The 15,508-nt window shown below is 41.6% G+C and overlaps 1 protein-coding gene across 4 annotated transcripts in view; it reads right to left on the minus strand.

The window, feature by feature from the left end:
* Positions 1 to 7,685: 7,685 nt before the first annotated feature.
* ARHGEF3 (Rho guanine nucleotide exchange factor 3) overlaps positions 7,686 to 15,508 on the minus strand; it is a 347,358-nt gene continuing 339,535 nt past the window's right edge. For all 4 annotated transcript variants that reach the window (XM_012934215.2, XM_004615153.2, XM_004615154.2 and 1 more), the window contains 2 exons: positions 12,311 to 12,497; positions 7,686 to 9,905 (listed from right to left, as the gene is read on the minus strand). In XM_012934215.2, coding sequence (XP_012789669.2) covers positions 9,553 to 9,905; positions 12,311 to 12,497 — 540 coding nt within the window. In that variant the 3' untranslated portion in view covers positions 7,686 to 9,552. The remainder of the gene's footprint in view (positions 9,906 to 12,310; positions 12,498 to 15,508) is intronic.

Genomic DNA, 15,508 nt, shown 5'->3' on the forward strand with positions numbered 1-15,508 from the left:
GCAGGGCGTCGGAGGGTCTGTCCGGGAGTCAGGCCAAGTGTCCTCGGCGGCACGAGGCGCTGCCGGCGCCCCTGCCCCCCGGGACGTGGAAAAGGTGGAGGAGGAGGAAGCCTCGTTGCCGCCACCGCTGCAGGACCCGTCGCCTCTGAGCCTTGACCCTCGCGCCCGACTCTCGACGTCCCTCGCCGGGTTCTTCAGCCTCGCATGGGAAACTGGCGTCCAAGATTCTACCCCCTCCCCACCCCGGGGCCCCTGGGCGCGTGCCCCGAGAGCCATGCCCGCGCGCCCCGGAGGATCCTGAAGCAGCGTCGCGGGGGCCGTGGCGGCCACGTGCAACGCCCCCATTGCCCGTGAAGGGAGCTCACTGCAGAGACTCCTGCCAGTACCTCCACACCCTGCCCCTCCGCCCGCACTCCTCCAAGAGCCCAAGCCGCTGCCACTCCGTTTACGTCATAAGGCTGAGAGCCTCCTAAGGTTGGGAGGGAAGAGTCTGGAAAGGGTGTCCCAGAGAGGGGTCTTGGGGGTTGAAATTTGAAGTTTCCCGGGACTAATTGGAGGGGATGGAAATGAACAGTTCAAATAAAAGGGTATTTGAGCCCTGCTGTATCTCCTGGGATTAGAACAATGCGGGGAAAAAAAACCCAACTTGTTACATGAATGAAAAATAAATAAATGAATATTGATGGAAAAGTCTGGTGCCTTGTGGATAATGAGAGAGGAGGAACGCCAAGTTTGGGAGTGGAAGACAGGGGGAGGTTGCTGGGGCATACTGTTTGGATCTGGGGATCAGAAGGGTTTCTTTACTCACCAACACCCACTAAGCACGGCACACTAGCAATTGGTAGGCGCTGGAAGTGGCTTAGAATTAGACAACTACAGGGGTCCCAGGATAGCTCAGGACCTTAAAGCACCTGTGTTACAAGCATAAAGGCATCGAGTTCAATTCCAGATGCACAAAGTGTGATCCTGGCAGCTCTGCCACAAGCAATTCCCAGCCCCACAGCAGATATGTGTGAGCACACAGCTAAGAAGCTGTAATACCTAATTGAGCACCATAACTAAAAGACGTGAACACTTGGGCCAAAGTGTTTGTGCCCTGTGTCCTATGTTTTTAGTCTTTCAGTTATGTCTTTTGATCATGTCAGAGCAGAAGTTTTTCCTTTTAGTTTTTTTTTTTTTTTTTTTTGCGGTAGTGGGGCTCCAAGCTCATATGGGGCTCAAGGGCTGTGAAGTGCCAAGAGTTAAACCCAGATTGCCACCATGTAAGTCATGTGCTCTGCCTTTTAAAAATCAAGTGTCCATTTAGTTGTTATGTTTTGGGGCTCTCAATTTATACTATTAACAATCCCTCTACCAATATTCCACTGGTTTGGTTATTGTAATATAGGAAAATTTGAGCAACTCTTTCAATTTTGTTCATCTTAAGTTGTTTTGGGTGTTCTATGTCTTTCGATTCTATATGAATTTTATCTTATGGATTTTATCCAGTTTCTGGGGTTCACTTAACTTCTTAAATCTGTGGATATATAGTTCCCAAATTTATGAAAGTTCTTGCAGTCTCTATCATCACAGATGGGGGAGAGGGACACGCCCATTGGAGCTCAGGTTGCTAAAGCTCCAGGCACAGTGTTCTGGGATACTCCCAGTAGTCTCTGGGGAACCATACGGCTCTAGGGCTCAAATCTAGGACTCCCACATGCAAAGCATGGGCTCTAGCTCTTTGACCTATCTCCTTGGCCCCAAATATTTATTTTTTGTCTCTTCCATTCTCTATCCCTATAGGCTTGCTCTAAATTTGTCCATGCTCCACATATGTTTTACAGGTTTTTCTCTATGTGTATGAGGCAAGGGGTGGTGGTGCGTGGGACCATGGTGTATAAGGAACCCAACCAAGGACTTACACATGAATAGGAAGTGCCCTACCTGTGAACTCCACCCTCTTTTTACCTTAAGTGTTCATCTTTGATAGCTTATATTACTATATCTTGTTCACCAACTTTCTGCAATATATGATCTGCTACTAATCTCATACATTTTCTTCTTGACATGACCATTTTCATTTTCATCACTAGAAGTCAGATTGGGCCATTTATTCATTAACCTCCATATCATTCATGTCTCTACCTAAAATATGGAAAAATGCTAAAATAAATATTTTCAAATGTCCTTGTCTGCTCTTGCTAGTATCTATGCCACATCTACATTGGTTTCAAATTTTAAAAAATATTTTTATTCTATTTTTTTCCTTCTTTGCATGCCAGTTATTGATTAGATGACATGCCATTAATTAGATGACAAACATGAATTTTTTCCTTTCCGGTACTGTATACTTTTGTGTTCTCACATAGATTTTTTAAAAAATTCCTCTCCCATTCCCATTGCCATTGTTAGTGGTGACCAGATTATACACACAACTACTGTGTCTGTGCATTTACCTGTGGTGTTCACTGAGTGTTTCACACAAACTGTGGTGCTAGCAACTTGACAGTACTTGCCAAGGGTCACACTTCTTTAGTTGTGCTTACATAATGTTCTTTGAGTTGTTATACTCATTAGCTGTGGTCCTCACACATTTTCCAGTTGTAGTGATTGCTGGGGATATCATATAGCCCTTATTTTACTTTTAGAGCTTGCATACCAGGATGCAGTGTGGTAGTAATCACTTGTGTTTGCAAAGGATCATAGCAGAGCTTGCAGGATTACACTCAATACATGTAGTGGCACTGGAGTTTCAACTTGTTATCTGATAGTCACAAGGCATGTGTTCTCAGTTATGAGATAATCCATCAGTCTTTAGCTTTGTTCTGGGATGCATTTACTTGAAGAGAGTTTAGTTCTTTTGATCCCCGCCTCTTTTAATTTGATCAAAATAGTGAGATTTGCAATACTATTAACAATGATTTCCATAGTACATAATTCCTTTGCAATACTATTAATGGTTTCCACTGCATAATTCCAATACTACAGCCACCAGTGTATCCCCCGACAGTGTATCCTTAATGCTCCTCCCTTTCAATCCTTACCCCCAACTCAGTTTGTAGAACAGTTCTGATTTATGATGCCTTTGGCCTTTTGTTGCTATATTGCTGTGTATCTTCAAGTCCTGCATATGAGAAAGATCATTCTATATCTATCCCTTTCCTTATGATAAACTTCACTTAGCATGATATCATCTAGTTCCATTTGTGTCATAAAAAATTGCATAATTTAGTTTTCCTTAGAGTTGCATAATATTCCATTGTTGTGTATATATCACAACTTCTTTATTCGTTCAACTGTAGTTTGGCATTTGTATTGCTTCCATATTGGCTACTGCATTTTAGTCTTTAAGATCTGTTGGGTGAAACCAGAGTGGTAATTTACTCTATGGTTAATTATTCCCCTTTGCTGAAACCAGGCCTCATCAGGAATTTAACCAATGATGATACTCTAGTCTTATTTGTGAAATAGGCACCAACCTAAACACCATGAGTTCCTGCCTATCTTTTGGGATATTTTTTCCACCCTTGGGTAGTTTGTTTATATGTGTGCACTGATCAGTACTCAACTGAGTACTTGAGGGAGTTTCTCTAGAGATCTCCAAGCTTTTTGTTGTTGTTGTTTTTCTCTCCATGCAGCGCTCCCCTCTTGGGGCTGAAACTGTCTCTGACTTCTCAGCAACATATCTTCAAACTGCTGAGTACACTGTGTACAGTCTGGTTTCACCTCCAATCACCACAGATGCCACAGCAGTAAAGCTTCTGTACCAGTAAGTACAAACAGTTCACATAAGTGCAGGGAAGGAGGAGCAGGTAGGGTGAACTTGGGGAGTAAGGGTAATGTCTGACACAGCATTTTAAAGTATAATAGCTCCTTTAATCCCCTTAATAATCCACAAAGTGGGCCTGAGAGAGTGCAGGAGGTAAGTCCTTGACTTGCAAGTTGCTTGCCCCAGTTCAAATCTCTATTGTGTATGATTCCCTGAGCATAACCAAGTGTCATTCCTGAGCACAGAGCCAGGAATAGTCCCTGAACACCACTACATGTGGCTCAAACCCTATATCGCCAATTCAAAATAAAATAAACAACAACAACAAAATAATCCAATAAGTTATTAATGTTATCCCTTAACTATTGTGTAAACAATACACAAGAAAAATTCAACAAATCTATAAGATACTATTTTCCTAAGATCTGGAATGCTGTAAGAATAAGGACAGTGTTGAAAATGAAAAAGTCTTTTTTTCAAAACCAAAACAACAAAAAACTGTGAGAATAAACCTTTTCCCCAAATGAATGCTTACCAGATCCCAGAAGGGTTAAAAGATAAAGGTGAGGAAATTTCCCCAGGAAATAAAGTAGAAGGACATTAAAAGTAGGAATGAAGAGATTAAGAGTAGAAATGAAGAACATTAAAAGTAGGAATGAAGAAATAAGAATACTCAAAGAATATTCAATGCAGGAGAAATGGGACCAAATCCAGGAGTTTCACTTTGCTCTTTCTAAAGTTCTTGAAAAGAAAAAAACAAACAAAATTGTGGAAAAGAAAGATACCAAAGAAGCGTTTGGGGAGACTGTCACTGTATCACTGTCATCCCGTTGCTCATTGATTTACTCAAGCGGGCACCAGTAACATCTCTATTCCTTCCAGTCCTGAGATTTTAGCAGCCTCTCCTAACTCATCTTTCCCAATGATTGGAGGCTCTTTCAGGGTCAGGGGAATGAGACCTATTGTTACTGTTTTTGGCATATCAAATACGCCACGGGAAGCTTTTGGGGGAGACAGTTGCTTGAATGTGACCAACCCAGGTTCAATTCCTAGTACCCCCTATGGTCCTCAGCCCTGTCATGTGTGAAATCTCTGGTTGCAGAACCAGCAGTAAGCCCTGAGGACCACGGGGTCCCAAATCAAAAGAAAGAGAAAATAAAGAGGGGGGATGGAAGAAAGGGAGAAAAGGAGGAAGGAAGGAGGGAGGGAGAAGGGAAGGAAGGAAAGAAGGGAGGGAGGGAAGAAAAACATTCTCTGGATAGACACCTCTCTACCCCCACTCCTCCCTGTAAATAAGAAGCAAAGTCAGTGAAAGAGTCTGGGTAAATCTTTGTGGCTGACTGAAGTGCCAACTAAGCCTTCAATAAATAGTGACTGTTTGGCAAATGTTGTTTGCTCAAGCAACCTTCTATCTGCAGTGACTACAGTTATCTCTTCTCACATGGGCAAGGTTTTAAATCATCATGATCTTCAGATTTCTCCTGGTGGGTTTGGTCACCTCTTCTAATTCCCTTTCAATGTGGTCCCTCTAGAATTCTGTCAGGAAACAAGAAAGCATGAATTAAATGAATCCATGGCATCAACAAGAGAGAGGTTCAGTGGTGTTTGCTGCAGTGCTGTGGGGGTGCCAAGCAAGCAAAACCAGCAAAGTGAAGCTGTACAACCAGATGTTCTCTTTACCAAATCTTCCAAGTCCCTGGGCTTTTGGAGAACTAGTAAGAGGATCACAGAAGCTTTATTAGAACAGGACTCTTGTCGTGAAGAGTTTTGCATTTTTAACTCTTGAAGACAGCTAGGAATGGAAACTAAAGCAGACAGTGGTAGTGACCACAACCCAGGAGCTGAAACCACACTCTAATTTTGCACAAAATTGCTAGTTCTGGCTCCCTTATTTACTTATGGCTTTTCATCTAGATGATGAGGATTACGTGTACTTGTGTGTAAAATAACATCTTGAAACTAGACTAAGAAACCATTTAGCCCTCAGCCATTTGTTCTAACCCACAAAATGTCAGTATAAACATTTTCTAACATATTCATAGTGCTTCACTATTTGATATCAAAGTTGATTTGATCATGGGAAAGTGGGGGGAAAAAGAGAAAAAAAGCAAAGTGACACCCAAGAACGATGAAATGGGGGAGAGATAAGGAAGAAGTAGAGAGGTGAGTAAGAAATACTCATTTAGAAAAAATAATTGGGGGACACATACCTGGGGGTGCTCAGTCATCCTCCCAGCAGTTCTCCAGGGGACCAGGGTGGCCAGGGCTTTGGTATTCACAGCACAGGTTTCAGCCCTGTAAGCCACCTCCATAGTCCTTAGAGAAAAATTTGAACTTACATTGATTTATACGAATATACTGGTTACTCTGGGAATTGACAATATGTCAAAGAAAATGGGGATAGTATATTTAAAGACCAATAACCTACCTTATTGAACAAACTTGCTATTGAAATTTGGCTACCAAATCTTAAATTGTTTAGATTTTTCATCTAGGAACTACTCTTAGGGCTTGATAGATTAAAAACTACTCTTGGGGAGCCAGAGAACAAGGAGATCCCCAGCACTGCATGACATTTCCAGCACCCCTGGGTGTAGCCCTGGAGACCCCAGTTCTGCAGAGACTGAGCAGTACTACATTCATGGGTCCTTTCTTGAACTGCCAGTCCTCTGGTTAGCTGAGATTTGCTAGCAGGCATCCTCACTCCCCTTGACCACCGCTCGAGAACAATGCCCCTCCAAACAAAATTAAACAAACAAAAAACTAATAAAAACAACTCTTGGGTCAGGGGAGAAGGCTCAAAAGGGCTGGGTCCTTGCTTTTTACACGGGAACCCTGGGTTTGATATTTAGTTCCACAGGGACCCCAAACATGACCATGAAAGACTTCTAAGCACAAAGCTGGGAGTAAGCCCCAAGCACTGCCATGTGTGCGCCCAAATCCAAGAAAACCCAAAATCAAAAATTTGCTCTGGATGAACTAAAAAAATTTCATTAAGAATTTGAGTAGTGAAGGGCTGGGTAGAGCACATGCTTTGCATGCAGAAGGCCTGAGTTCAATCCCTGGCATCACGGGGTTCCCCAAATAATATGCCTGAAACAGGCCCTGAGCACTGGCAAGTGTGGCCCCCAGACCAAACAATTTCAAAGAGCTGTTTGCCTCCTATTATATAGCTTGGAGTTCATTAACAGTCACATAATCTAAAAAGAAAATTCAACACTACTATTCTCTGATAAATATGGCTTATTACTTGACTTTATATGTAGTATAGTTTCAAGATAGTTGTTAAAATGAATAAGGGGCTGGGAATATAGCTCAAAGGGATGGAACACATGCCTGGCATGACACTCCGGTCACCGTAGCTCCTCGGCCCATTTTCAGATGTGGCCATGGTGGATCCCAGCAGTGATGGGCCCAGTCATCTAGCCACCAAGCCTGTTGCATCTGGTTGAATTTGGCCAGAAGTGGCCTTACCCTGCCCTTCCCCCAGTACTGTGCATGTAGCTCCTTTAAAAAAAATGCATAAGTGAATGATAAGAAAATACATGGAAAGTGGAACTTAGAAATGAGCTCAGCAAAAAGCTTTGGTGCCATTTACCAAAAGTGTTTGTTTTGAGGCTTACACTATTTTAAAGCTTGTATTTGGCTGGGCTAGAGATTAATACATTGGGTAGGGCACTTGCTTTGCATCCAGCTGATCTAGGTTTGATTCCTGACACCACATTATGGTCTCCTAAGCCTGGCAAAGGTGATCCCTGAGTGCAGAGCTAGGATTAACCTTGAGAACAGCTGAATGTGGCCTTTACTGCCCCCCACCTCCCCCCCAAAGATTTGTATTTAGGCAAAATAGGCAAACATTTTAGAAAGAAATTTCAGAAAAAGAACTGAAATTGAGAATTTAGAGGACAAATATTGTACACAACAACAACTGTGACAATGACTTTTTAATGCAATTTATTTGAAATGCTTCCAGAAAAGTTTAAGGCCATTATACAAAAACATTCAACATATCAAAACGTTCCTTGACTTTCCTCTCAGAGGCTATCACTTGACAGACCTCCTTTCTCAATACATTGGCCAAAGTGGCCGATGCTTCCTGCAAAGAATGATTCATTCTTTTCTCCACCATAAAACAACTCTCCATGACTTTCTTCTGCCTCTCTCTGCAACAGGTCCATGTTCTTGCTAAGTCTGTAACAACTTAGAAACAAAGCAGTTTTAAATAAACTTGTAATAGAAAAAAATTCATCATGTTTAAAATCTATAAATACAGAAATACATTTTACAGGGCAAAACTGACCACAATATCTTTTGTTTTTTGAAAAATAAGTAATATACCTTGCATTTTTATTGATAAATCTTGTTACATAGCTTCTTTGAATGCACAGGATAGATGTACATAATAAAACAACAACATAGTATTTACTGCTTTCCTTTCTGTAAACTTGAAAGACACAGAAGATTATAAAAGAAACTTTTTTGGCAATAATTTAGAATCATTACTACTAGTGCTGGTGTGGGTATAACTTTGCACAGATTATTCTTAATATTTACACTGGTTGGGAGCTTTTCTGCGTAGTCAGATAATGTTTCTTATTAAGGTCTGTGACCCTCAGTGCGCTGTAAATCAAGGCTGGACAAAGAGGTTACTAGTTTGGCTAGCTCTTCATTATTAATCACAGTTAATGAAGTTGGCCTTGGGAGAATATAATTAGGATTCTGATCAGCATAGAGCCAGAGCTGGCACATAGAGACCCGAAAACCAAGTGGGAAAACCCAGGGCTCTGGCCTTTCCTGAAAGGGCAGCGGACCTTGCCTTTCTTCGTCAATGTTTCTTACATAAGGTCATGATACAGCTCTTCTCAGTTTTTCTTTTCACACATTTCTGTAAGCCGAGTCCACTGGGTCACAGTTCTTCTTTCCTCATCTCTTCCTTCAAACTCTAAAATACATCAGCCTCGGCAGATAAAACAAGAGATGGGATCGTTTTGTTATCTATCCCGCGGGGCTGCCCAGGACCTTGCAGTCCTCTTCCACTGTCTTAGGCTAGAAGTGGCTTTTTCACACAAGCTGGTCATGATGACAGAGCCCTACTGGCGTGAGGTACTCTGCATTTCAAGATCCAGAGTTGACAGCTGCTTTTGTGCTCGTCCGTTTAAGGTTAGACTCTCTCTCCTGTCCCAGGAGATGTGTGCATCAGATCTGTACTGATGAAATTTCAGGGTCAAGACAGTGCTGCTTCCTTTATAAAATTAATCTCCAGAATCCCCAGGAATTTTTTTGTGCATTCTAGCTGGATAACATCGAAACAAGTTTACTCCAAGCATTGATCTTTTACAGCTCTTTGGGTGCCATTGCAATACATGAGTGACTTCCTCGTGCCCTGTCTGCAGGGCTCTCAGTTCCAGTCCTTCAGTTACCATGTCAAAGAGCTTAAGAAAGCATTTGAGGAACACACAGGGACTCTTCCAATAATCTACATGAAACAGTAGTTTAGGGATCTTATTTCCTTCAATTTAAAAAAAAAATCCAGCAGGACAACTGAATATAACTTGTTCAAGTACCTCTCCATCCATCCTGACACTTGTGAAATACAATACAAGATAATAACAGTTGCCAGATGCCAGCTTATCCAAACAGAATGGCAGTTACAGTACTAGGGATAAAGGTAGAGATACAAGAGACTGGGTCAACACAGTCATCAAAGGATTAAAAAGTGCTTCTCCAAACTGTTCCATGTGTGGAATGCAAATACTTGTACAGGTAAGACACAGGGCTACTTCAGGGAAGTACACGCACTTCTGTCAGACATTGCTTTCAACATGTGTGCCATTCCCACAGGAGGAGTCTGTCTGTTCCATGCGCTCACAGTCAAGGCTGACTTCACTGGTGTCCATGCTACAGTCAGATTCACTGTCCGATTGGTCCATCTGCTCAAGTTTGGTTTCTCTCTGGGGCTCCCTGCTCCCAGACGTGGGACTGAGAAATGGTCCCTCGGAGTCAAGCACCCCCACTTGCCCAGCTGCACACAGGACTGTCTCTTTGGCTTGACGAATACAGTTGAGCCACTGCTGTTTGTTGAAGGTGTCATTAGCTTGGAGTGAGTGAGTCTGGCTTTGGGATCCGTTTTTGAAACTTACTCTGAAGAAATTTTTAACTAGGAATGAAAAACACATGGGAGAAAAGGTTAAGAGAGAAAGAGAGAATTCCACAGGTAAAGAAAAGTGGGGACGGGTAGTAAGTAGAGAGGCTCTAACCCTGACCCCTGTTCCTAGTGGCCAACATCAGAGATTGGGTATAAAATGTGACACAGCTCAGCTTACTCAGCTGCCACCACCAGATAAGTATAGTTGATACAGGTTGAGCTCAGTTTTCATCAGACACTTGCAAATGGGTATCACAGCTATGAGCAACTACATCTTATGTTTCAGGGGACCCCAGAGGACTAGTTACCAAGTCCAGCTGCCAATCAAAATTCCCTGGAGAACTTGTTAAAAATATAGGCTGCTGGGCTCTACCCTTAGAGATCTGGATTCAGTAGGTGGAACTGAAAATCTGTATTTTCAACAGCTGATCTAAGCTAGAGTTTTTTCAAGTTTATGAAGCTCTTTATAATACCAAAATTATGCCTACAGTCCTCCATAAGATGGTACCTATGTATTTAACATTACAAATGACTGAGACAATAGGCAAAGGCACAGAGTTATTATACATTAGTTTCAATTATAAAAATTGAATAATGTTGCATTTATTTTTATTTTGGGGCCACACCAGTGGTGCTCAGGGCTTACTTCTGGCTCTGCATTCAGAAGCACTCCTATCAGGGCTCAAGGGACAATATGGGGTGCCCAAGATTGAACCTGAGTTGGCTATGTGTAGGGCAAGCCCCTACCCTCTGTATTATCTCTCCAGGCCCTGAGTTACATTTAAAATACTTCAACAGAAGTTACATCCATTTGAAAATAATAGTGCATAGTCTGGAAGACTTTTCTTCTTTTTGGGTCACACCTGTTGATGCACAGGAGTTACTCCTGGATCATGCACTCAGGAATTACTCCTGGCAATGCTTGGGGAACCATATGGGATGCTGGGAATCGAACTGGATCGGCCACATGCAAGGCAAATGCTTTACCCGCTATGCTATTGCTCCAGCCCCCTTTTTTGTTGTTTAATAGCAAAATACAACATTTAATGGGCCCTGTGCAGTGTGCAACACAGAGTTCACAGGAGCAACTGCAATCACTCCTCTTGCTCTCCTGTCTCTGTAGTCAACAATCTTGAAACCAACAGTTCATATCAATTCAGGCTCCACTCTTTGCTCCTGGTCAAGACCCTTAACTCCTTTATATCTCAGATTCATTATTTGTAAAATGGAAGAAATAAAGAAGATATCTCTTATACGGTTACTATGGAAGATAAGAGAGCTAATACAAGTAAGGGCTTACATAATGTCTGACGTGTAGTCAGTATTCAAGAAATATTAGAGCTGCTGCTTCTGCTGTTCTCACTACCACTAGTATGGAAGAAATAATGAGGAGAGAAAAGACAGTATATATTAAATAACTTCACAATAAAATAACAGTGTTGGTAGTGAAGAGACAGTACAGCAGGTAGGGTGTTTGCCTTGCACCTAGCTGACCTGGTTCGATCTCCAGCATCCCATATGGTCCACTGAGCACTGTCAGGAGTAAGTCCTGAGTACAGAGTCAGGAGTAATGCCTGAGCATCGCTGGGTATGACTCCAAAACCAAAAAATTAAAAATAAAATAAAACAATGTTAACCCAAGAGGCTCAAATGTCACTTCCTCAAAGGCTTCTCTGGTCATTTAATCTAAAATAGACTTCCTATGGTTATTTCTATCCCTCTACTGAATTTTAGTTTACTTAACAGTATACAGATTTGCTTTTGTTTGTGTACCATGTATTTCTTATACTGTAAGCTCCAGAGAAACAAGAATTTTAAGGTTTTTGTTCACCAATATATATTAGCTCTTAGCACAGTGCTTCACACATAGGTGATACCAGAATAGACACTGCTATCTTAGTTTCTCTTGGTTACATTTTTACTAAGTATAAAATTAGAGAGGCCCATTTGAGTAACTACTGAGGAACTCTAAGGCCAGTTTACAGTTCTTCTGTCTTTTTAGAAATGAGTTTGCCAGCTCAACTTTAAAAAACCCACTGTTATGTAACCTGTAATTATGTAGAGCCTCTGTGGTATTCATATGCTTTTACCCAATAGGAGACAGACACAGCGGGTATAGTGTGTATGTGTGTGTGTGGGGAGGAGGGGGGCAGGGTGCCTATAAGGAAAACCAATTTTATATGTGCACAACTTCACCTGCAGTCTCTTTCTTAATCTTTATCGCAACATGAAGTAGGCATGCGTGTATGCATCCCTGCCTTGCATATGAGAAACAGGCTTCCGGAGATTGAGTAAGGTCACCTATTAGTAAGGAGTGAGTCAAACTGCTGTTTCACTCCAAGGCTCTCTCCCTCTCTCCAGCTGGCCATCCCAACCTCAACCAAAGACAGTGCAACGGGTCAAAATGCCATGCATACTTCTTTCGTTGTTGCTGAAAGCCCCACGCAGTGAGCCGCCCAGCCTCACTTCTCCATCTTGCAAGTCTTCTAGCAGCAGATCCTTCACTGGAATGGGCTGCCGGTACAACTGGTAGCAGAGCTGTTCATTGTGGGTGATGGCTCGTGTGATCACAAGCACTTCTTGGAAGAGGAAAACATGCAGTTTCTGAAAGAAAAGAAGCCACAGATCTCCGTAAGCAACAATCTAGTGACTAGCTCACTAGTGGCTTTCCATGGGCAAGAGAGCCCATCCCCAGGTTCACGTTGGATTATGGATTTCTACATCAACTCTATCTGCAGGGGCATACAGAAGTTGTCAATGTGGAGGCATTTCCAGAGTATTCCAGTACTATTACTACAGGAGTAAGTCTGTATAATAGCATTCTGAAGCCCCACTGAAGACAAGCACTATAGACAGACACACCTGCAACCAGGAATTCCAACTCCAGATTCACTATCCTTGTTGCAAGTTACAACCTGTGCTGACACACATAGCCTAAGGCTTCCATAAAAAAGAAGGGGGGAGGGAATAGAGTGAATAAAGTGAAAAGTGGGGCTTAGAAGAGAAATCCCTGAGTGCAGAGCCAGGAGTAAGCCCTAAGCACAGCCAGTATGGCTCAAAAACCAAATAAAATGAAATAAAAATAAAGTGGGGTTTAGTACTCCTGGATTTGGCTTATAATACCTAACACTTCTGAAAGATTAAAATTAACAATAGTCTATAAAGGTTGAGACTGGTGTAACAAAACCTATGATTAATCTTTTCTTCTCAAACCTGTAAGAACACTTATTCCTTCAACCACAGATTATCAGCTTGGGCCACGCATTCCAACTCAAAACACCGCCCATTCCAGAGGAAACCAGAGCATGCTGCCGAGGCCATAAAGGAAGATGATCAAAGTTGTCCTAAGTTAAATGCATCAGAGCCTTGGATCTCTGAAGAGACTGCACTTAAAAGGCTGATTGATGACTGATGTGTGGTGGTGTGGGCAAAAAAAAAAAAGAGAGAGAGAGAGAGAGAGAGAAAAGAAAAGAAAAAAGAAAGGCTCATCTCAAACCACATCATGAAAGCAATTTTACTTGCTGGGTGAAGCTGGAGTAAATTGGCTCCACTCAGTTCCAAGTGCTAGTCTGAAAATGCTTGGGGACTGAAGTGAAAAAATAAATCTATAATTTTGTAGCTAAGTTTTTGGTTTTCTAATAGAAATACTTGGGACTGTATTTCTCAAAGGTCCAGAAGATCAGGCCAGGGGTGGAGTGAGGGTGGGGAGTCACAATTTTGATTTGGGGTACTGTAGCACTGTCATCCTGTTGTTCATCGATTTGCTCAAGTGGGCACCAGTAACGTCTCCATTGTGAGACTTGTTGTTACTGTTTTTGGCATATCAAATATGCCACAGGTAGCTTGCCAGGCTCTGTCATGCAGGTGAGATACTCTTGGTAGCTTGCTGGGCTCTCCAAGAAAGCGGAGGAATTGAACCCGGGTCAGCCATATGCAAGGCAAACGCGCTACCTGCTGTGATTTGGGGTAAAAAAACAAATATTGTCAGACAATTATTCTTTGGGAGAAAATTCTACTGAGAAAGGAAAAACTAAGTTAAAAAAAAAGAAAAGAAAAAAATCCCCCCCTTTCTACTTTTGTTCTCAAAAATATATCTACCTGTGATATGAACTACAGTTTCTTTGGGGCTGGGGTGGCAGGATCGATCCCTGGGTATCATCCATGCAAAGCATATTCCCTACCACTGAACTACATTCCCAGCTAGAATCCATCTTTAATGCCCTTGCCACAATCCACACAGTCTTCAGTCCTTAGCTGAAAGAGAACAGGCCTTCATCCGAAGGACTGAGTCACTTTCCCAAGTATCTACAACAGCACTTCTGAGAAAATATGGTGAGGGAGCCAGACATCAGACATCAGTGCTCACTAGTGCTTTGTGAAAATCAGTGAAAAGCAGAATTCAGCTTCCAGCAACAAGTGGAAGCTGAATTCAGTATAAAAAGAATTATTTCATAAGCAGTGGCCTATGATAGATCTTATCACCTCTGTGCCACCTCCAGTTGGTTGGCTCTATAGAAGTCCTGATATTGTGTACTGTGACATGTGCTAAATAATTTAAAGTAACATTTCTAAGTGACTGGGCCCAAACACTAAACTGTCAGGATTCCATACAGGGTTGGGTATTGCCTGGAGCAGCCCCTGGGCCCCAGAGCACTGCTGGGGTGGTGCCTTTCTCAAGAAAAGAGTTGGCAGATACTAAAGATGAAATGCAATTTAAATGGAAATTTTTTTCTCAATGGCTTATTAACATTGAAATTCATTGAAATTTAGATATATATTAAAAATATATTATCACATAAAACATAAAAATTATATATACACAGCATTAATTTCTACTGGCTACAAGTATAAATGGAAAAATTTTTAACTTATAATTTAAATCCATATCCTTCTTTTACTCATTGACTCCATGACCTTACATTATTGAGTGCTGACAATGTGTTAGATCACCATAAAAAGTGCTCAAATTGACAAGGCATATCAATTTAAGAATTTTTTTAAGAATTCTTTTTCTGTCAAAAAGAAGCTAGAAAATGGGATGTGTACAGTTTAGAGCTAGAGATGAGGCCAATGAGTTTAGGTTACTATTTCCACAAACAGAAACTTGGTCTTAATATGTCTTTCTAGATATATTTGCTAATCCATAAGAAAGTTTTTTCTTTTCTCTTTTTGGGTGGCACACCTGAGGATACTCAGGGCTTACTCCTAGTGGTACTTGGGGGACCATATGATATGCAGGGGACTGAACCCAGCTCGGCCATACTGTTCTGCCTACTGAGCCATCTCTCTGTCCTCGAAAAGGGTTTCTTATAGCTTAATGCATTCAACTTCAGCAGTACATTGAATTTAAGGATTATCTGTTTTCCTGTGATCTCTGTTAACATCCTATCAAAATCACCCTTTTTTTCTGGTATCAAAGTGGGGGAAGATCATAACTGTTTTGCATCTGATAAGGAAGGTCATGATCAAACAAGATAAAAAGTTGGTACCGTTATGTTTCTTTTCAGTGTTCCCTCTGAATATGTCCTGCTCATGAAATTTTAAACACACACACAATAAAATATACTTTACATAATATCTGAGTATAAATAATATATAACAAATTATAAACATTA

This window comes from Sorex araneus, chromosome 4, assembly GCF_027595985.1.
Source record: "Sorex araneus isolate mSorAra2 chromosome 4, mSorAra2.pri, whole genome shotgun sequence".
NCBI lineage: Eukaryota > Metazoa > Chordata > Mammalia > Eulipotyphla > Soricidae > Sorex > Sorex araneus.